This window comes from Coccomyxa subellipsoidea (assembly GCF_000258705.1).
Source record: "Coccomyxa subellipsoidea C-169, whole genome shotgun sequence".
Lineage (NCBI taxonomy): Eukaryota > Viridiplantae > Chlorophyta > Trebouxiophyceae > Coccomyxaceae > Coccomyxa > Coccomyxa subellipsoidea.
The window spans coordinates 2210851-2230254 of NW_005178042.1; the positions used below are offsets into that span (position 1 = coordinate 2210851).

At 53.6% G+C, this 19404-nt stretch overlaps 8 protein-coding genes across 8 annotated transcripts; 3 read left to right on the forward strand and 5 right to left on the reverse strand.

The window, feature by feature from the left end:
* Positions 1-65: 65 nt before the first annotated feature.
* COCSUDRAFT_64236 (hypothetical protein) lies at positions 66-2127 on the forward strand (the record flags this gene model as incomplete). The annotated part of the gene is made up of 4 exons (XM_005651935.1): positions 66-185; positions 347-501; positions 712-907; positions 1084-2127. 4 exons carry the CDS (start codon positions 66-68, stop codon positions 1600-1602), a joined length of 990 nt encoding a protein of 329 aa, XP_005651992.1. The 3' UTR covers positions 1603-2127.
* On the reverse strand, positions 2117-3181 carry COCSUDRAFT_39116 (hypothetical protein; the record flags this gene model as incomplete). The annotated part of the gene is made up of 4 exons (XM_005651936.1): positions 2117-2209; positions 2318-2476; positions 2612-2890; positions 3152-3181. The coding sequence occupies 4 exons, from the start codon at positions 3179-3181 to the stop codon at positions 2117-2119; spliced, it is 561 nt and encodes a 186-aa protein (XP_005651993.1).
* Positions 3182-4195: 1014 nt separating this feature from the next.
* Positions 4196-7985, forward strand: COCSUDRAFT_45870 (SecY protein; the record flags this gene model as incomplete). The annotated part of the gene is made up of 9 exons (XM_005651937.1): positions 4196-4238; positions 4515-4682; positions 5085-5272; positions 5615-5852; positions 6139-6308; positions 6488-6675; positions 6896-7007; positions 7358-7576; positions 7854-7985. 9 exons carry the CDS (start codon positions 4196-4198, stop codon positions 7983-7985), a joined length of 1458 nt encoding a protein of 485 aa, XP_005651994.1.
* A 471-nt stretch (positions 7986-8456) lies between these two features.
* On the reverse strand, positions 8457-9605 carry COCSUDRAFT_55457 (hypothetical protein; the record flags this gene model as incomplete). The annotated part of the gene is made up of 4 exons (XM_005651938.1): positions 8457-8648; positions 8893-9003; positions 9200-9433; positions 9546-9605. The coding sequence occupies 4 exons, from the start codon at positions 9603-9605 to the stop codon at positions 8457-8459; spliced, it is 597 nt and encodes a 198-aa protein (XP_005651995.1).
* A 1173-nt stretch (positions 9606-10778) lies between these two features.
* COCSUDRAFT_64238 (hypothetical protein) lies at positions 10779-12166 on the reverse strand (the record flags this gene model as incomplete). Its single annotated transcript, XM_005651939.1, has 4 exons — positions 10779-11231; positions 11356-11438; positions 11557-11666; positions 12138-12166. The coding sequence occupies 4 exons, from the start codon at positions 12164-12166 to the stop codon at positions 11046-11048; spliced, it is 408 nt and encodes a 135-aa protein (XP_005651996.1). The 3' UTR covers positions 10779-11045.
* A 146-nt stretch (positions 12167-12312) lies between these two features.
* COCSUDRAFT_39119 (acyl-CoA N-acyltransferase) lies at positions 12313-15289 on the forward strand (the record flags this gene model as incomplete). Its single annotated transcript, XM_005651940.1, has 8 exons — positions 12313-12342; positions 12481-12747; positions 12912-13037; positions 13317-13481; positions 13747-13908; positions 14049-14138; positions 14605-14781; positions 15119-15289. 8 exons carry the CDS (start codon positions 12313-12315, stop codon positions 15287-15289), a joined length of 1188 nt encoding a protein of 395 aa, XP_005651997.1.
* A 326-nt stretch (positions 15290-15615) lies between these two features.
* Positions 15616-16337, reverse strand: COCSUDRAFT_55460 (hypothetical protein; the record flags this gene model as incomplete). Its single annotated transcript, XM_005651941.1, has 3 exons — positions 15616-15768; positions 16003-16191; positions 16320-16337. The coding sequence occupies 3 exons, from the start codon at positions 16335-16337 to the stop codon at positions 15616-15618; spliced, it is 360 nt and encodes a 119-aa protein (XP_005651998.1).
* A 295-nt stretch (positions 16338-16632) lies between these two features.
* COCSUDRAFT_55461 (hypothetical protein) lies at positions 16633-19259 on the reverse strand (the record flags this gene model as incomplete). Its single annotated transcript, XM_005651942.1, has 8 exons — positions 16633-16815; positions 17021-17248; positions 17474-17564; positions 17653-17769; positions 18161-18342; positions 18566-18724; positions 18817-18882; positions 19233-19259. The coding sequence occupies 8 exons, from the start codon at positions 19257-19259 to the stop codon at positions 16633-16635; spliced, it is 1053 nt and encodes a 350-aa protein (XP_005651999.1).
* Positions 19260-19404: the final 145 nt, after the last annotated feature.

Below are 19404 nucleotides of genomic sequence, written 5' to 3' on the forward strand. Positions count from 1 at the left end.
AATTTACATGTGTTCTTTCCATTGACAACATCGAGAAGCAGTCTGCGGGCCTTGCATCAGCTTGTATGCCCATTGCAGGCAAAGACGTCTACTGGTACACTCGCGCGAAGGGAGAAGGAGGCGACACAGCTGCTGCAGCAGAGCTCCACGCAGTCAAGCAGCGTGAGGAAGAGCTGATGGCTGAGGTGTGCCAACCAATGCTCCGCGATTAGCAGCTTCTTCCGCATGCAATCTTGTAGGTGCTGGAAGGAGCAGTATTTGTTCAACTGAGTCTCACAGTGACAGCCTGTCACTGACAGAATTGTGCAATATGGTATGATGTATCCTCCTGATGGTGCACCTCCAGGCGCTTGGCATCAAGCCAAAGGTGATTCGGGCGCCGAAGCAGCCGCAGCTGGACCAGAAAGAAATGGCGCAGCTCATGAGCAAGGACGCAGAGGAAGTAGACGGGGAGGGAGGGGACAGGGAAGCCGAGCGCATCAAGGGCCTCGGCTACTCTGTGTACGTGGCCTTCCTGCTCACATACACCAGCACACCATCAATGCAATGAGAAATGGCATCATTTTGCAAGTCCCCAATTCGCTGCCAGCTGGAGGACTCGACACTTTTGATCTGTCCCTCACATGTACGCTGTGAATGGAAGCTGGTGAAGGCAGCGTCGCGGCAAGATAGAGAGGCAGTTGAGAATGTTGATTTTGTGGCAATCTGCAGGAATGCAGTGCGAGGAGCGGGAGATGCAGAACATGAGGTGTTGGCAGGCACGCTGCCATCCAAGCAACTGCCGGGGCCGCCGCCCATGAACCCAGGGCAGCTGCCGCCGCCGCCCGTGCTTACAGAGGCCGATGCTAAGCGCATGCGCAAGGCCCAGAAGAAGGCTGCAAAGGAGGCTCGCCGCGCCGAGAAGAAGGTGTGCAGATCTTCTGAGGCATGCTGTGAGCTTGCTCTTGTCCCTTCCGCTGTCACGGTGTAGCTTTGCGTTGGTGGGTGTGAATGGTTCATCAATCATGACCTGGGTGTTGCCTGGGGGTACGGAGGCAGGCAGCAATGGCAATCTGGCTGAGGAGGTGTGTCTGGGGTGCACAGGAGAAGAGGAAGGCAAAGAAGGTGCTGAAGAAGGCAAAAAAGGCGGCGAAGAGGGCCAAGGTGGAGGCCGAGGCAGGGCCGCCAGCAGACGCCAGCGCAGGAGGCAGCAGCCCCAGCAGCAGCTCCGACGGCGCAGACTCTGATGCCTCCGAACCGGCAGACCCTGCAGAGGATACCTCTCCCGCAGGCAGACGCACAGCGCCCAGCTCGGAGCTCGCGCATGTCAGGGACAGGGAGAGCAGCCGACTGGACGGGAGGGAGCCGGCTCGCAAGAGAAGGCATGACTCACCCACCCCCGAGCGGCAGCACGCGAGGCGCCGGCACGACTCGCGGTCGCGCAGCCTGGAGCGGCACGGCGGGCACATGCGTGACCGTCGCGAGGGTGGCGAGGATCGATCAAGGGGCAGGGATGAAGGGCGGGTTAGAAAGGGGAGGAGGGGAGGCAGCCAAGAGCGGAGTGAGAGAAGGGAGAGGCGGCGCAGCAGGAGCCGTGACCGGCGCGGGAGGGATCGTACTTAGACCGGGAAAGATGCACGTTAGAACGCTGGAGTGATCACTGATGAGGATGTGGAGGACACCTCTACGGTGGGTCGCTGATGTATATTGCGTAATGTTTCCGAGGGACCATGTGAACACAGACGCTTTCATTCAAAGAGACCATCTATGCTGTCAGAGCTTTCATACATTCCAGCTCATTCAGTCCCACCAAAGCTCCGAGCTCAGGAGGAGAGTCTCACCGCATGTGATGCCTATTCTTTGCTTCAAGACATTTCGATCTGGCGCAACATAGTAACTCGTGCATGTATCATGGGCAGAGGCCTGCCTCCTGATGCAAATCCACCGCGTCAAAACAGGTTGTGTTTTGTGAGGACTCTGCTATAGGAGCATTGCAAAATGTCCTGAAGCGTAACTACAAAGATTGGCTAGAATGGCCTGTTCAAACGCCAAGGCTATCTGGGTGCCATTTCGGGGGTCATCCTGAACGCCTCACTGGTACGCTGCTTGGCCAAAGATGGCTTGTACATTACAAAATCTAAATCTGGTACTCAGTTTCTAGCTCCAGGGTGCACCCTCTCCTACTCCAGTAGTGCATGAATTCAGCAATGTCCACCAACGCTTGCACCTCCTGCATCACCGGCACGAAGTTGTCAAATTTTCCTCCCAGCTGCAGTAGTATTTGAGGGACTTCAGCAGGTATAAAACAGTCTCAGTGAGCACAGGTGACTGCAGGTACCTGCAGGATCTCCTTCTGCTCATCGTTGAGGGTGCCGTCTTTTGTGGCCTCTTCAGGCACTATTTGCGGCTCCATGGCGAGCACATCTGCTGGGATCTCATCCCAGGGCCGCAACACCGCCATGCCCTCCCACAGCGCCCGTGTCTTGAATTCAGGTTCCTGCATCACAAAAGGCAAAATCCCTCTTCCCTCATCAGACGCGCTGTAGATGAGGCGAGCATTGCAAGATGGGATGCAATCTTTGAAGAGCTGGCTGAGTAGCAGGTTGTACAGTAGAAAAGTGAAGTACTGTACCTGCAGGAGCTCAGGAGGTGGCACACAGACCACAGCTTCTGCATCGCCCAGAAGCCTGCGAGCACCTTCATAGGTGGCAATGGCCACCTCTTTGGACAGCCTGAGACACTCCTCTGGTGACCGTCTGCTGACAACAAACCCCTTGAGCTCGTTCGGCAGCGTCAGGAGCTTGGCATAGTGCTGCACCACCTCTGGCAGCAGGTGGAAGAGTGGATAGCTGTCGCTCTCTGGCAGCTCCTGTATCTTGTCCAGCTGCTTTTCTATGTCCTCCACTGTCTCCTGCAGGGACTTTGTTCGAATTTAAGTCATGAGCCTCAAGGTTCTCTGGACAGGTTTGACAGTCAATTAAGCAAAGGTGAACAAGCATTACTTTAACACAATTGACCACATCATAACATAATCGAGTTGTCTTGCCTGTCTGGAAAGGGCTCCTCTGGGCTGTGGGTCCGGGTCTACGGGGGTCAGCAGGATCAGCTTTTTCTTCCGTTCTGCGATACCTATTTCCTCTGGATTGGCGGACCCTACAACCATAGGCTGTACCACGAGACAAGTATCAAGCCCCTTCCCCATTTCCAACCTGTTGAATAATCTGCCCGTCGAATTTGATACCCGCACGATTGGCAGCGCGTTCCAGCGAGACCTCAAAGATTCTAGAAGGTCTTTATTAGTATATTGTGCGACTTACAGATAATCAAGCTTTTCCACCGCGATGGACAGAGAGGCGTGGGCGTTACATATCACGGGGTGGAGCCTGTTTTGGGGCTGGTGGAGGTGTCTTCAATCGTTCAGCCATTTCGCACATTGCGCCAAATTTTAGAGCTCTCCAAGTGACAGTAAATCTAAAGCATACCTTTGCCTACGTATATCTTGATTCTCGGCATAGACTAGGATGACAATTACAGGTGCATGGGAGGTGCTTGAATGCCAGCACAAGCTTAACGTCATTTTAATCCTTGACTTGCTTGATTTTCCTATTAGCTAACTATCTGGGTGGAGCTTTCGTGGCAATCATGAGCGGCTCAAAGAGATCAGATCTTTAAAGCATAGATCAGTACAGAGCTCTTTGCCCCTGTTACAGCTTGCCGAAAGACAAATTTGGAAGAAAAAGTATTCTATAGGATATATCAATATCCTCCCATATCGATCGGCACAACAGTTGTTGAACAATGGACGTCCTGACAAGCTGTAGTAAGGGAGTGTGACTGCTGAGAAATGGAAAGAACAGGGTATGCCAGCGTGCAGAAGGGCATAAACCCGCACTTCCAACATCCGCAAATCATTGCTCGCCCCAGAAGCCCACATGTCGTGCCCCAGCTGGCCAGACAGGCAGCAAGAACAGCTACTCGCCGCCTCGTGTCAGCCAGATCTACTGGGCCTGCAGCAGACTCAGATGCATTGCGGTGTCTCCATGGCAGGCAGAGCTTAAGAGGTTGCCTGGCGCTGGCATCTCTGCAACACTGCCCCTTATGTGGTAGCTACAGTGCCCCAAAGCAGCAGGGGCATCAATGGCCCAGCTCTCACAACCTGGCACCTGCCAACAATGGAGGAAGGAGGCGCACAGCATGCACAGCCGCCAGGCGCGGCATGCTCAGCAGCGAGTATACGCCGCAGATGTCCTCTTCGCCAGGTACCCAGCCCTTCTTTAGTTAACAATGCAACTTCCTTGCTGTGACTGATGCAAATGCAGCGTGTTCTTGCCATGCATGTGCTTGCAGGCTTGCCTAACGGCTGCATGATGGAGCAATCTTAAGCTTGAGGCCTCCAGAATGAGCCATCAATGCGCACCTGTGCACAGTTATCTCCACCTTGGCATCAAAGCTTGCAACTGTCTACCAACACCCTTGTATCAGTTCTACCACCTAAATGCGAATTCTTGGAGTGTTGAGGACATCTGGCTGCGCAGGCTGGTGGACATGGCTGACGCTGAGGCTGCCCCTGCTGGGCAGCCCCCAGCTGCTGCAGCGCATCGCCCTCACAGTCCTCTTCCTGGCACTCGCACGCGTGGGGCAGTTCATCCCCCTGCCGGGCGTCAACCTGGCTGCGGTGGCCAGCGCAGCCGCAGGCGAGCACTGTCTGCCTTGCCAATCTGCCAGGCCCTGAAATATTTCAACAGACCTTGTTGCTTGTCTGGCGGCAGACCCTAAAACCGTCTGTATTGCTAGTCTGCCAGGGGCTGAAACCATTTGACAGACGTCGTTGCTAGCCTGGCTGTGCACTCTGTCCCGATCTAGCATTGTCTGTCTCGCCAACATGCCAGGCAAGATGTCGTATGACAGACCTCATGCCTCTTCTGGCTGCATGAACAGCGCTTCAGATGAGTTCTGTCCGGTGCCGATGAGATACCTTACCTTGAGGAGGGGCTTCAGGCATGGGGTGGAAGGCTGATGTTAACTTCAATCGCGGGCTTGAGGAGATGGCTTGCAAGCATGGAGTGCAGAGGGTGAAGGCAAGTTCATATTTTATGTGGGGGCAGGCTCGGCTCTCGGCACAGGCGGTGGGTTTGAGGAGGCGTTTGGGGCGGATAGCGCAAGTGTGGGCATTTTTCAACTGGGCATTGGGCCCTACATCGACGCATCCTGGACGCTGTCGCTCATCCTGCTGCTCAAGATCCCTCAGGAGATCTACGTGCACCTGCAGCAGCTGCGGCGAGCTGGGCGCGAGGTGGGATTCATGCACAATCCTTCAAATTTTTAATAAGTACCTCTTTTGCCGTGCCCATGCAAATGGACAGCGTTTGTTCTCAAGGCAGCATGTCAGCTCGCCATGAAATAGAGGCCATTGTGATGGTCGCCTGGTTGCCGTCCTCACAAGAGCGAACTTGTGAAGAAGGCCGCAGGCTCTCCCATTACAACGGCCTCATCCAAGAATCAAGCTAATCATTCATGGAGCTGTTGGCAGCCACCTCTGCCCAGCACAACCGAGAGCTTTGCTTGCCGGACTTTCCAATTCAATTACAATCTTGATCAAGGATTTTTGATTATTTTCAGATTGGTGCTTGCGCAGGGGGCGGCGGTGATAAAGATGTACACTCAGGTGGGGTCGCTGCTGTTTGCGGTGGTGCTGGGCGCCAAGCGCGCGGTGGAGCTGCGGCCGCACGCGATCGCGCCGGCCGGCTTCCTGACGCACACAATGGCGACGCTGGTGGCGGGCGCGATGCTGCTGCGCTTTGTGTGCGACCAGAACGAGGACCACGGCCTCGGGGACGGCATCTCCCTCCTCATCTGCGCCGGCATGGCCGCAGGTGCCGCCCTGACCTCCTCTTCTGTCTTGCTGTTCAACGTTGCATTGCTGGCAATTTTTTGCCGGGAAGGATGTAGTCAATATCCTTGGGAGTATCAGCGTGATGAAAAAAGACCAGCTATTTAAATCTTCATATGCATGTGCATGGCCGGTGGCGCATTGCTGCTGAGAACCAACACTGCTGTATATAGGTGCTTGTACTTCTTATGTGAATGTTATGAATAAAACAGAAAAGCCAAGGGTTGGGGTTGAGATAATCAGGATTTGAGGGTGCTGGGGGGATGCAGGATATGCGGCAAAGCTGAGGCAGTTGCCGGGGTTGCTGGCGGCTGCGGCAGTGCCGGCCTGGAAGCTGGGGGCAGCTGTGTCGGCGTGCCTTGCGCTCGCGTATGCGGCTGTGTATGTAACCCAGATCGAGAAGCGCCTGCCCCTCGTGTACTACAAGCGTCGCACAGAGGTGCGCTATCACTGCTCACATGACAGCTTCTCTTCGGAGCTGAGACCACCAGAATGCTGAGTCAAACAGCACCCCGTCCCCAGCCAGTGAGTGCAAACCATTGGGTAATCAGGGCACACGGCCCGAGAGATGATTGGGGCTACAGATTGCGCTCATCTCTTTGCGGATATGTGTTGCAGGAGTTGGGGAAGCGGCGGGCGCCATCGCAGCTGCCGGCCAAGCCGCCGCGGACGACGGATTATCTGCCGCTGCGCATAGCGCCCTCCGGCATGGGTCCCTTACTCATGGCCTCCTTCGTATTCTACATGTCCCCCCAAGTCGTCGCCTTTGTCTCCCCGCCAGCCGCCGCCCGCATGGCCGCCTTCCTGTGCGCTCTCCTCCTTGCATCTCCCTGGAAAAAAAGGGAGATTTACACTTCTTGTTCTGCTGCCATTGTGGGCGTCTGACACGAGCCTTGCGCAGCCCCAATTTAAGCATTTTTTGTCCAGTTACCATTTGCATATTGAGACATGCATCCGTGCACGACGAGTGCCTGCAGCAGAGCATGTGTGGTACAGGAATGGCTGAGAGAGTTGTGCGCTTGACAGGTTCAATCCGGCGGTGCTGCCATGGAGCTTTGGGCTGTTTGTGTTCATGACCATGATCTTGGACTTCTCCAGCGGCACTGCAGCGCGTGAGATGGCTGAGTGGATGGCGTCGGTGCATCCCTCCTCCCATTGGCCATTCCTCCAACAGCACATACCAGTCCATTTACTTTCTGGTGCTTTAAGATTGCTTGCAAGCCGGCTTTCTGTTCGGAGAGATACAGAAATTGCCTACAATTTAGATCCCTTGCTGCAATATCCTAGTCCAAATTTGAGGCCTGCTGCGGGTCTGAAGCCTTTGGATTGGCGGTTTTATGATGGAATTATGGAGTGTGGTAGGGAGACTTGAATATGTTTATTATTACAATGACATTATTTGCACACGCTTCTCCTGCCAGAAGGCAAGGGAAGTCCTGCAGACAAATTTTGACAAGATTTGATGATATGGGTGTGCTGATTGGCCAGGTGGATGCGGGGGTGAAGGGGGTGAGCCCGGGCCCCTTCACGGAGGACTTCCTGGTGCAGCAGCAGGGGCTGATGCGCTTCTGGGGCGGCCTCGCCATTGCCGGCCTGGCCGTCGCCGCCAACCTGTTTGACGCCGCATGCACCCGCCACCTGGGCGCCTCTCTCAACGCCATCAGCCTCATCATGATCACCGGATTTGTCACCACCGCCCTGCGCCAGGTGCAGCCTCTGCCCCCTTGCGTTCACTAGCTTGTGCTTGCTGAAGAATACTATACGTAAGATGATTGGCAAATCCAAAGCCAGCGGAAATTGGGTATTCATGCAGCTGCCTGCAGGGCGTTTGCTGTGGCAATGCTCAAGCTTGCATGCTCAGGCCTTCGCACTTGTGCGTGGCTTGTACTGTGGGTGGCAGCAGTTTGCGGCTTACTCAAAGGAATGCGAGGAAGCATGCTGGCTGTTGTGGCATGTGGTGATGAGTGTGTGGGTCTGTGTGCAGGCGCAGTCGCTGATGCAGCTGCCTCGGCTGGCGAGGGCGCTTGCAAGGGAGAGGGAGCTCTTGTCTGCTGTTGATTTACATGCCAAGAATGAAACAAGCCTGGTTCCTTCGTCAACGCCTGCAATTTACTGACCGGCAAATGTGTATGTTGGCTTGTCGTAAGGACTTGTTTAGATCTAGAGTGATTCGAATGCCATTGCCATAAATTGCCTTGACTCGCTTAAATATGTATGTACTGGACCTTATGATCGTTGAGCTAAGAAGAGCTCTGGTATCAAGTGTCTCTGTAAAGAATCAGATACAAGTAATTTAGGCCTATGTAATATCCTATGAGCACTGAGTAGTGCTGCTCATCAATATTTCTGCAGTCGTACAGCATCAGCTGGACTTGCAGCATGCGCATTGTTCAAAGTCATTCTGCATGCAAGCGAACGATGCATCTGATTCAAAGTGCATCAGAAGGCAAGTTACACAATGCCACCATGGTTGGCGAAATCAAAATTGCAAAAGCTGCATCATTCGTTTGTAGAAGTGAAGACCTGTTTCAGCAACCTCACAAATGGCGCATCAGACAACAGAAAGAACACTGCAGCACATTGGTATTCACTCCGAATCCTCAGCCATAGCGTTTGGCCCCTCAACCTTTTGCTTCCACTTCCGCAGCGCCTTCTGCTGTTTTCTCATGGCGGGATCTGGCTTTGGCTTGGCTGCCTCCGGCGGTGGCGGCAGCGTGGCACTCAGGTGGCTGGTGATCGCTGCAATGGGATTTGACTGATAATGTGGATGCGCCAGCACCTGTGGCATGCCACATCTTCCACCCTTAGAGACGGCTTGTGCACGTTTTGGCACTGCGTGTAAAGAATTCCCCCCGAAACAAATAGCATGAGGCACTGATGGGCGTTCAGCGTCCTCACGGCTTGTGCTCATATTCCGCTGCATGTACAGATCTTTATTTCAATCAGCATGTGGCAATGATGGAACCGTCAGTGTATGGAACCGTCAGTGTGACCCCAGCCTGAAAGCTTATAAAGCAGTGCACCTGATGCAGTCTTTTGGTCTCCCTCTCTACCAGCCGCAGTCGTTTCCTCGTCCCTCCCGCCCCCAGGCCCTTGCTCTGCATTGCAGCCTTCGCTGCCGCCTTCACATCCTCCTGCACATTTCATGAGCCTCGCATCAGGCAGCGAACTCACCCTGAGGCATCTGCCATCCTTCCTGCCATTGCCAGCGCCCAAGCAACAGCACATGAGTTTGCAAAAATACGATGCAGGTGACTGTTGCACGACGCTGTGCAGCCCTGCACACAACAGTGCAGGCGAGCAAGAAGGGAGAACAGATCGGGGCACAACCTGCTGGGCAGCCTCTGCCAAGGAGGCGGTGAGGTTGGATAAGTCTCCCAGCCGTCCGGGGCCGCGATCTTTGCTGCGCTTCTTCTTAGTGCCCCCCTGCTGCACCCCTAGCTTGGGTGCCGGCCGGCTGGCAGCCACCTTCTCCAAGAAATTCACCCGCTTTGCAATCTTCTGCTGAAGCCGCCGCGTCACCGCTGCCTCCCTTTCCTGCTCGGCATCTGCTGCGGCACCTTCCTGTGATGATGAAGTAACTTCAGACTTTGCCTGTGGCATTTAGGTTGACTTGTCATATTTTCAGAGGGTGAGGGACGACATGTATCATGTTTGAGCCATGAGTGGATCCAACCTTTGCTCTGCGCTCAGCTTTCAACCGCTGCTTTGATGCGCCAGCCTTCTTTTTCACCATCGTGCCTGACTTCCTGACAGCCAAGTCCCAGATCACTAGGTGCTTTGTCACGCTTCTACTCTTGTCCGGATCTACATGCCCTTTCAGACAAGCTACATTTGCAAATACTTCAGATCGAGCAGACTGCTGGGAAAGTGGAGAGCTGTATACTGGAATTGAGTGACCAAAGGCAAGATTGCCTGAATATATAAAGTGTCTTGCGTTGTTTCTCACACACAGCACCAATTGCAGTATACTTTCAGATCACGAAGCAATGACTTCCTAAGGAATTTGACTACCGCTATTGAGGGAACCTGGATCATCCAACAAACGAAGAAGGCCGACATCCTGATTAGGCGTCAAGTCCAAACGTGTATATGACAGATCATCCGCCAAATAAAGCAGCTGTTTGGCACTCAAATCTGGAGAAGCTTCAGTAGGAAATTTTTGAATGATACCGTGGATCAATGCAGATTTTTGACCTGTCACGGAGGGGGTGGCTGTTAGTAAGAGCTTGTTACCAGACCAGACGCTCCAAAAAAGGTCCTTGATCTCTAAGGGACTCCCTCGGAGCTGCAGGCTGCTTGCAGCATGCTGTGCACAGGCTTACTACCTGCTGTCTGGGCTCCTCAAGGGGGACACCGTATATGGAGAGGGGTCCATGAGCAGGCCCGATGGTGGCCACATCTTCCCTGTGGCGGCCCAATATGCAGCTGTGCAGGAATCTGTGCCACATGCAGATCCCGTTGCAGCGGCGCCGGCAGAAGCAGACAGCTGTGGTGCGCCCGAGACCAAGCACAGCGCTGCAGAGTCAGACGCAAAGGACTCAAAAGGTGAGCACCTTGCAAAAGCAGCCAAATGCGCAGCTGATGCTTGGGGTGCCTGACAGCTCCTGTGATTGTTAGCTGACCTGCTCCTGTAGACTTGCAGATGTAGAGGGGGCTCTGGGCAGTGCATCTCTGCCTGGTGATGGGGTGGCTGAGGAATGCTTTGAGGATGGGAGCTCTAAGCCTAGAGATGACAGCTGTGAAACCTCAGACAGCTTGGAGCTGGAAAGCGCAGATGCAGGACGGCAAATAGTCTGATGTGCCACTTTCCTGCTTGCACGCCGCAAGCTGTGCTTGCTTTCTTGTGTAATCATGAGTGATAACAGCTGGTACAACAAACGCAACATACAAATGGGCCATTTGAAATGGCTACAAGGCGTTTACCTGACTGTAAAGTACTCATGAGATCATTGCAGCAATATCTTGTGCCCATACACATACTTACTGAGCTCAGGACTTTTAACCAGCAGCGTGGTTGGGCTGGCAAGGCCATCGGGTCATGTCTGCAAGAACTGCACTAATGGAATGGACCCTGACCACCCTTATGTGCTTCAGTCAGTGGCCCACATCTCAATATCTGGTCATATTGTAGCTTTCAGTTCTTTATCTTCTCTTGGCATTGCTGACACACCACTCACTGGTTCCGGGCAAAGTCCTCGACAATGCCTGCCAGATCGCGGATGGTAGAAGATGGCAGCGCATCAAACAGGGAGATCTTATGCTTGCCGGCCCCTAAGCTTAGGGGTACTTTCTTCAACAGCTGCTCCAGCTCCTGCTCTGACAAATCGCCTGCCATGGATCCAAGCTGCTCTGCAAGCGCCTGTGACACACAAGTTTTTGCTGAAGGGGTAAAAAAGCCGCCCACACCCAGCAAGAGCACTTGTGTCTAATAGTCGCAGAGCGAAAGACTGCCAACGTCCTGGAAAGATAGATGTCTTCCCCACCTGATGCATTTTCAAGTCTTTGTCGACAGTCACATCCTTGAGATATAGATGCCAGCCCTGGACGTCCACATACACCTCCTTTCCTGCAGCAAAGTCCAATTATGCTCGCTGTAGGTTTGCTACTACTATATGTAGCGCTTAGGACGTGGAACAGCCCAGGTGCCACAAAAGGTACAGCTAAGATTCCAGGGTAATCCTCACCTATCTTGTACGCCAGATCCCCATACACGCTCTTTGCCTGTCCACCTCCGCTGACCAGCTTTGCAAGGTCGAGGAACCCAGATGTCCCCAGGACATCCTTACCAACTCCCCTGATGGGTGCACAGCGAAGTGCCTTACCCCCTTGTGAAATCCTTGTGAGTGATGGTGCCTTTGTACCTGCAATTGCAACAATTATCACAAAACCAATACACCCATCACGAATTGTTTTCAGCCCAATGATATCTGGTATGCCCACACCACGCAGCAAAATTAGACCAGTGACCCAGAAAGAGATCGTACAGATCGGAACAGAGATCACGCCTGGTGAGAACAGAGAAGTTGAAGACAATGCCGGCCTCAGAGAACACGTCAACATGATGAGTTCCTGAGTAAGAGATCTTATCAGTGCCCGATCTATTCAGCACGGGCAGAATTCAATGTTGTGCGCGGATCTGTCGGAGCTAGCTGGGACGAAGCAGCATCAGGATGAGCTGGACGTGAGTCATCACTAGAGAGTCATCACCAGTACTGACCAAACTTTTGGAAGAAGATGTCTTGGGCACACTTTTTCTGGGGCGGACCTGCTTGCACGTCCCGCGGCAGTATCCATCGTTAGGTATGGCAGACGATGAATCCCCGTCTGCGAAGCGCCAAAAGACAGCGCTAATTGATGCTAACGATGCCATCACGTTTCATTTTCTTGATGCAAAAGAGGAACCGACAGCAATTACTGAATCATCAAGATTTCGTCCTGATATGTGCCATCAGTTCTTTGGGGACGAGGAGGTGAGCGGCCATTCCGATTTTGTTCATGCCACGACGCCCCGAGGTGTAAAGTGGCAACCAATGCCAATACAACTCAATGCACCAATAACGTGCAGTCTCCTGGTTGATATGGTAAGCCCATGAATTTCATCTTTGCAGGTGATCAAGGGCTATGAGGACCTGGAGATTGATATCTGGCTCAGCCAGAGGAGCTTTGAGGCATTGCTCGAGGTGCGCTACAGCAGCAAGATGCAGGATGCAGACGACATCGAGAAGGCCATGCGAGACAAGTTCACGGACGGACTCTCAACCACACGTCAGGAATACCTGACCAAACTTCAGGGCGCAGCTCCGCTCCTCCTTGAAAGCTTGGGCAAGCCGGTCCTGGAATTTGGCCCAGAGAGGGGCAGCCTGGCTGTGTACAGGGTGCAGCTCAGCAAGGCTGACCAGTCTGTCAGAGTGGGTCCCATCTTCTGCAAGATGTACCAGTGCATGCACCTATTGATGAATCACGGATGTTCTTCACACTTAGATTGCGCCAGGACTGAGGAAGCCTTTGGGGGACTTTTAAAGATGCATGCCTTGTGCAGGACCTGCATGCACGCCTGCAGCCGCTGCTCATGTTCTTTGTGGACGGCGCCAGTTTCATCGACCCGGAGGAGCCAGAGTGGGACCTGCTCCTTGCACTTCACACTGATGCCGGCGTTGTGACCGTTGTGAGACATCCACCCTGCACCATGTATCCCGTCTTGCTACCTGCATGCTCAAAATTGAATAATGCCTGGGTTTCTTTTTTAAATTTGGAATGATACATAATAATCACTGAGAGAGAGAGGGGGAGAGACCACATCGTTCCAGCCACACAGGGCTGGTAGATGTCCCACAGCTTCCCAACCGTGAATAGCACACAAGACATGGAACTCAATGATCTGTCCATAAAAGCACAATCGCAATGAGCATCCCGCACGAATTGAGGGCTGGCTGCATGCATGCAGTCGGGATTTGCGACTATCTACACCTTCTGGTGCTACCCGAACCAGACGCGCATCCGGGTGTCACAAGTGCTCGTGCCGCCCCCGAACCAGGGCGAGGGCGTGGGCAGGGCCCTGCTCGAGGCCGCCTACATCACAGCCGACGAGAGGGGCGCTGTCGATATCACGGTGATTGCCCCTCCCCACCAACACAGCTTTCCCTGCTGCTCCTGCCAGCCCAAACACGTTGACTGCCGACTCACTCATGCCCATATCCTGAGGCGCGGCATATCGGGCATTCCCAGTGAGCTCACAGCAAGAGCAGTCCAGGATGCAGCCCGGTCCAAGAAAAATTCCCAACACGAGCTGAAATGTTCGCGAGTAGGACCGCTTGAGATTGTTGCTGTGTTGGTGAGCAAGGGACGGTGCTGAATACAAGCGCTCTCTGGCGCAGTATGAGGATCCCACGGACACAGTGCAGTTGATCAGGGAGCGCGTTGAGCTGCAGCGGGCAGTCAAACTCCCCTGGCTTGCTGACCTGGCCGCCAGCACTGCCAAAGCCTTAGGTGGCTCCCCAACAGCCGCCGCGAGCTCTAACGGTGCCACACCTCCTGAGGTGACCAGTCTTCCACTGGCTTGGGAATTACCCGCACACTTGGTGACTGGTCACAATGCAGGGGGCATCTCCATGCCATGCCCTTGGCATACCTCCTCTAATTAATCAAGGGTGAAGTGTGCCTCAATGTCTTTGTGCAGGCTAATGGTGCAGAGGCACCCGTCTCACCAATGCTACAGCCGAAGGATCAGGCCAGGGCGCAGGCCGACCTGCGCATCACCAGGAAACAGGTGCAAGCTCCTCCCGAGAGCCGTAAATCTCCCCTCCAGGCGGCTTGAACCCTGCTGGCATCCCTGGCTACGATACATCAACCTGTGAACGTGGCATGCATAATACAGGGAGACCTTGGCCTCGCGCAGTGATGCCAAGATCGCAAATCTCCTACTTTTCCACGCTCTGCTGTCATCAGCACTAGCCATAATTGAGCGCCCTTGTGGCCCTGCCAGGCCGTATGCATCCCTGCTTGTATGATATGTTGCATAATGGTCTCCCTCCCCTACAGGACATCTGATTACATGATCCCACTCTTATATCAAGTAATCAACTGCACACATTTACTTGGTAGTCATATAGCATGTAATGCAAGTGCATGCAAAGGAGGGCACGCCAATCGAGGTGTTAACGGTTTGGCGGTCACCAATGATCAGTTCCCGTTGCCCATGGCCGACTGGCACAAGCTGGAGGATGACTGTGCAGGTGAGGAAGCTGTGGGAGGTGCTGCTGAGCGCGCAGCCGGGCTGGGGCGAGGCGCTGCGGCAGGCCACGGTGGAGGGCCTGGTGCGCGCGCGTCTGGTCGGGGGCGTCACCTCCACCAAGCGCGTGGCCGAGGGCAAGCGCATCTTCGAAACCGAGGCCGGCTTCCACATGACCAGGGTGAGCCTCACGCGCAGGGCTCTCGTTCACCCTTCTCAGGCGCACTGTGGTTGTGCAGATTGCTGCACAGGAATTGAGATGGCTCTTTGCGCGCTGCATTTGTATCGAGCAAGAAATGTCTGTGTTGCTTGCATGAGGAATGCCATATTCCCTTGCTCGCACTGCCTTGCACGTCTCGGCATAATGTCTTGCTCTACTTCCTGCAATGCCAGGCTTCTCAATTCGAGACTCGTTGCAGGCCCCAACTGCTGCTTCATCCGTGTTGCACGGCTGCTTAGTCCTTCCTTTCCTGTGAAAAGCCGAGGCTTAATTCAAAATACTGTGCGCTGTATGGCAGGTGCCGGCAGGGAGCGGGATGGGGCCGGGGTCGGGGATGCCGGTGGCGATGGAGCGGGATGACGTGGAGGGAGAGAGCGCCGAAGAGCGCGAGGCAGCCCTTGAGGAAGCCGTGACTAAGCGCATGGATGAGCTCAGCGCCCTTGTGGCCTACGTGCAGCGCCTGCTATAACTCTTGTGCTCTGGCAGCGGCGCAGAGCAGTTTCTCCTGGCCAGTTTTCTTATATTCTGACGTTGGTTGGTAGCCTGGCAGCATGGCTAAGGTTCCAATACCTTACAGACTGATTTTAGTTTATAATGAATGATGAGTTACGGTAGTTTTGGCGCTGCCAATTTAATGTGTTTGTCTCAGTGCACTGCTTCTACAGGACTTAAGTAACTTACAGTGCTTCACGTTTCAAGCTACACCACTTGATCAAGGTTTAGAATCGGCAAGAGATTTTAACTGAGACATTGCAAATGTCGAGTCTCTCGAGTCCGGGTCCACATTATTGATGATCAAAAGTCAAGCGGGCCCCTTCTCCTTTCACCCTCCTTGGGCTCGTCGCCCTTGTCAAGCAATGTAATTGCACCCCCTGCCACATGGTATGACAGCCATCCCCCTTCCTTCCTGTCCCTCAGCTGAGGCTTGTCCGCGCGCAGCAATTTCACCTAGTCACCACATGCACACACTTCAAGTTCTGGCAAAGCCTGTCAGTGTACTGTCGCATCTCTGGAAGCATATACCAGGAATTATGGTCCCTAGCACGCAGCTACTACTCACTGAGATTGTATGCTCAACCCCACTCACAATCCCGCTCTACTCTTGCACCTAGTAGCTGCACTTGCATGTGGTCATGACCCAGACATTGAGTCATTGATCAATTGACCCAGATGATGAGTCACCTGTACTGCAAAGCCATGTGTGGCGAGGTGGCCAATGGTGAGCCAGCCCACGCGCGCCAGCTCCTCTGCGCAGGAAGACTGCGTGCTGGCGACCGGCAAAGTGAACTTTGTCTCTGCTGGGCAATTCCCATATATGGCCACAGCCTTGCCGCTGCACGGCAAAGGCTTTGAGCCAGACACCTCCACAGCCTGTCAAGTCAACAATCTCATCTCTCCCACAGGACTGAATTCGTATCACTGAATTTCCCACTATTGCATGAGGACACATGCACGCAGATAATCTGTCAACGCCCTGTCATATCAGGAGTGAGGGGTACCTGCAGCCGGTGCCTCATGCCGCTGATAGAATCACTGTCCTTTCCTTTCACAGTCACAGATTCTGGTGCTTTCGAGCTGTCGATGCTCAGCACTAGATCCGACCACATCTCATAGACGTCCTCTTTCACATGGCTCCAAAACTTGACCTTGACTACTCTCAGCAGATTCCCTCCGCCCTCTGCATTCTCCTGATGACACACATGCAAGTGAGCCTCACTGAGCCGCAACGGACGCGAAGACGATACCTGCAGCACTTCTTGCAATCAAGATAGTAGCGCTGCATGCAGATGCAGATGCAGATGCAGCAACAAGTCATGCCTTGTCAGCGGCCGGATCTGGCTGCATGTCGCACATGGCCTCCAGGGTCTTGAGCATAGATCGCATGCGCTGCTCTGACAAAGCCGCAGCCTCCGCCCCAAAGAAACTTTCCCTTTGCTCCTCTGCAATCTTGCGCCAATTCTGTCCCTTCATGATACTCGTCCGGATCATTGGCACCTGCACACAAAGAAACGCAGCAAGGGGGGTGTCCCTCAAGCGCCTCAATTCGAGCACACTTCTCAAAGCTAATGACATGCAGATACAGCTATCATGAGAACAATCGTGTCATCGAGCGACAATAAGGCTCAAGACAGCAACACCCACAGCATCCAGATCTCCAATGGAAGAAGGTAAAATTTTTATCACAGTGGTAAGGAGGGACCTGTTCGATGATGAGGCTGGAGTGTGCATTGTGCGGCAGGCCAGAACAGCCCATTGCCAGCTCATCAAGTACTCTCTGCAGGTCAGCCAGGACTGGCAGCTGATCCAGCAACACCTCGTTCATGTGCCGCCGCAAGCGCTGCAGCGACTCTACTCCGTGGCTGCTCTGCTGCAGCGCCTTTTCGCGGCAGCCTGGGTCCACTAAGAGGTTGTTCAGCGCCAGCCACACCTGCACATGTCACAGGCTGTTGACATTTTTGACAGTACAATGTCCGCCCAATAGTGAGGAGGTGATTGCCAATGCGAGAGTGCAAAGACATGGCCTGCCCAAGTCCAAATCAAGTTTCAGAGGCTGTGGAGCTGTGATCGGCACATTGCATGCTGATGGCGGTGCACATTGCTTTGATATTAGGATGCAAATTTGGTTTCCAAAAACGCTGGACCGAGGCCATACCTGCGCCTCGTGTTGGGTCAGTTTCAGGCTGCCCTCTGGTGAAATGACCTGCCACTGCCCATTCTGATATGTCTGGCTTTCCTTCTTCACCCTGACGCGATATGAAAAGTCTTAATAAAAGTCCCCCATGATGCTCCCAGGCGGTGTGCACGACCCTGCAAGGTAAAGTAAGTACACACCTCCGCTTCCAAGGGGGCCGATCAATCAAGGGGATGAGGGCAGAGATGGTGTCATTGGTTGATATCAGACGCACTGCCACGCCCAGAGCCACAGTATTCACATGGTCTGTCAGGTACCTGGACAGATGAGGCCATTTCATTCATGACCATGTCTGCTGCAGACTTCATCAATTGCAAAGACGCTGAGCTGGCATGGAATCAGTAGGTCAAGGGCATAGATGCGCACCTGACGATTGTCAGAGCACAGATAGCCACCTTAAAATCGACTTCAAGCTTCTGTTCTTGCAGCTCTTCCACTGGACTTCTGGACAGCATATCTTGCACGCTACCTGCTGCACACAAAGCACGTCATCATTCCTCCGGGACAGCCAAAAGAAGTCTCATACTTGTACTGACCAGCTGTTTGTCTAGCACATTGTGGGACTTGTGAGCAGCATCGAGCTTGCCTTGGTGTTGCCCTGCCACCTTGTCATGGCAAGTGTTGAGGAAGGTGAGCTTGCGATAGCACCAGTCACACAGCTCGAGCAGGGCATCTTCGCTCATGGCCTGGCAGGCATGCTCATGATACAGGCAGACTTCCAGAAGATTCGCCATCCCCGCCTCAGAGTACAGCAGCTGATTAGAGGTCAGGTTGTCCACTCTGTGGGCCAGGTGCTCTTCCAGATGAGGCAGCACCTTCTCTTTCCAGACCTGCTCGACACGTGCAGAGAGGATTTTGTCAGTGGAAGTTTACATTAAGTGCTTGGATGTCATCCTGGGCGCTGAATCTTAGACTCACAGTCACGGCATCAAGTCAGTCCAAATTAGCAGGAGGCGATGCATAAGATATGGAAATGTGACTGACAGACTGACGGACTGAAGAAGGGATGAGGTCAAAGCGTGCAACCAGTTTCCTTGCCAGTGAGGGGATCACCTCAATGACCAGCAGCTCAAGCAGGAGCAGGGAGACCTTGGCGCTGGAAACTATGGATTCGACCACATATTCATCCGTGTGAGACTGGGCGCTTTGGTGGGCCTGCAGATTGAGTTTGTCCATCTTGTCCTGCTGATCAAGCCACTCCGGGCTGCCCACCTGCGCAAGATAGTTGGCATGGATGCCGACACTTGCACACGAGTCTCATCGATGGGACTTGGGTGTTTTGAAACGTCCAAGCAGGCGTTTACCTCTGATATGTTGAATAGCTTGAGCCCATCAACGATCTTGTCTGCTTCATAGGCCGAGACCGAGATCTGTCAGCCACAATAACTTTCAGGCCACCATCGATGCAAGATGCGCTAGATACTATTGATTGTAGATCTGAGAACGTTGAAATTAATTTGTGTTCTGATTGCATCGAATACCTGGGTTTCGGCTGCTCCCTGTGCACGCCCTCTCAGAATAAGCTCTTCCATGTCCTTTCCGGTATCTCAAGAAATCGCGTTGTTATGCAGCAGTCAAAAGTGGTTATTTAGCTAGCGGGGCTTGGAATTGTAAGCACGAAAACTTCCTTTTTCGCGGCACTCTCGCTGGAGTTTGTACAACGGTCTGAAACGCCGGCTTCCGGTGACTTCCGTTTTCATATCCTGCACCAGAAAATTACCTGTGACGCCACAGACACATTCTGCATGTTCTACGGTACATAATGGAACATTGCAATCATTACACCTGATAATGAAATCAAAATGGGGCTCTACTTTGTGCCTTACGACCTGCCCAACTCACTATCGGGTCGCTCGAAATCAAGGGGATGCGAATGCTCCAGATGCCCGAAA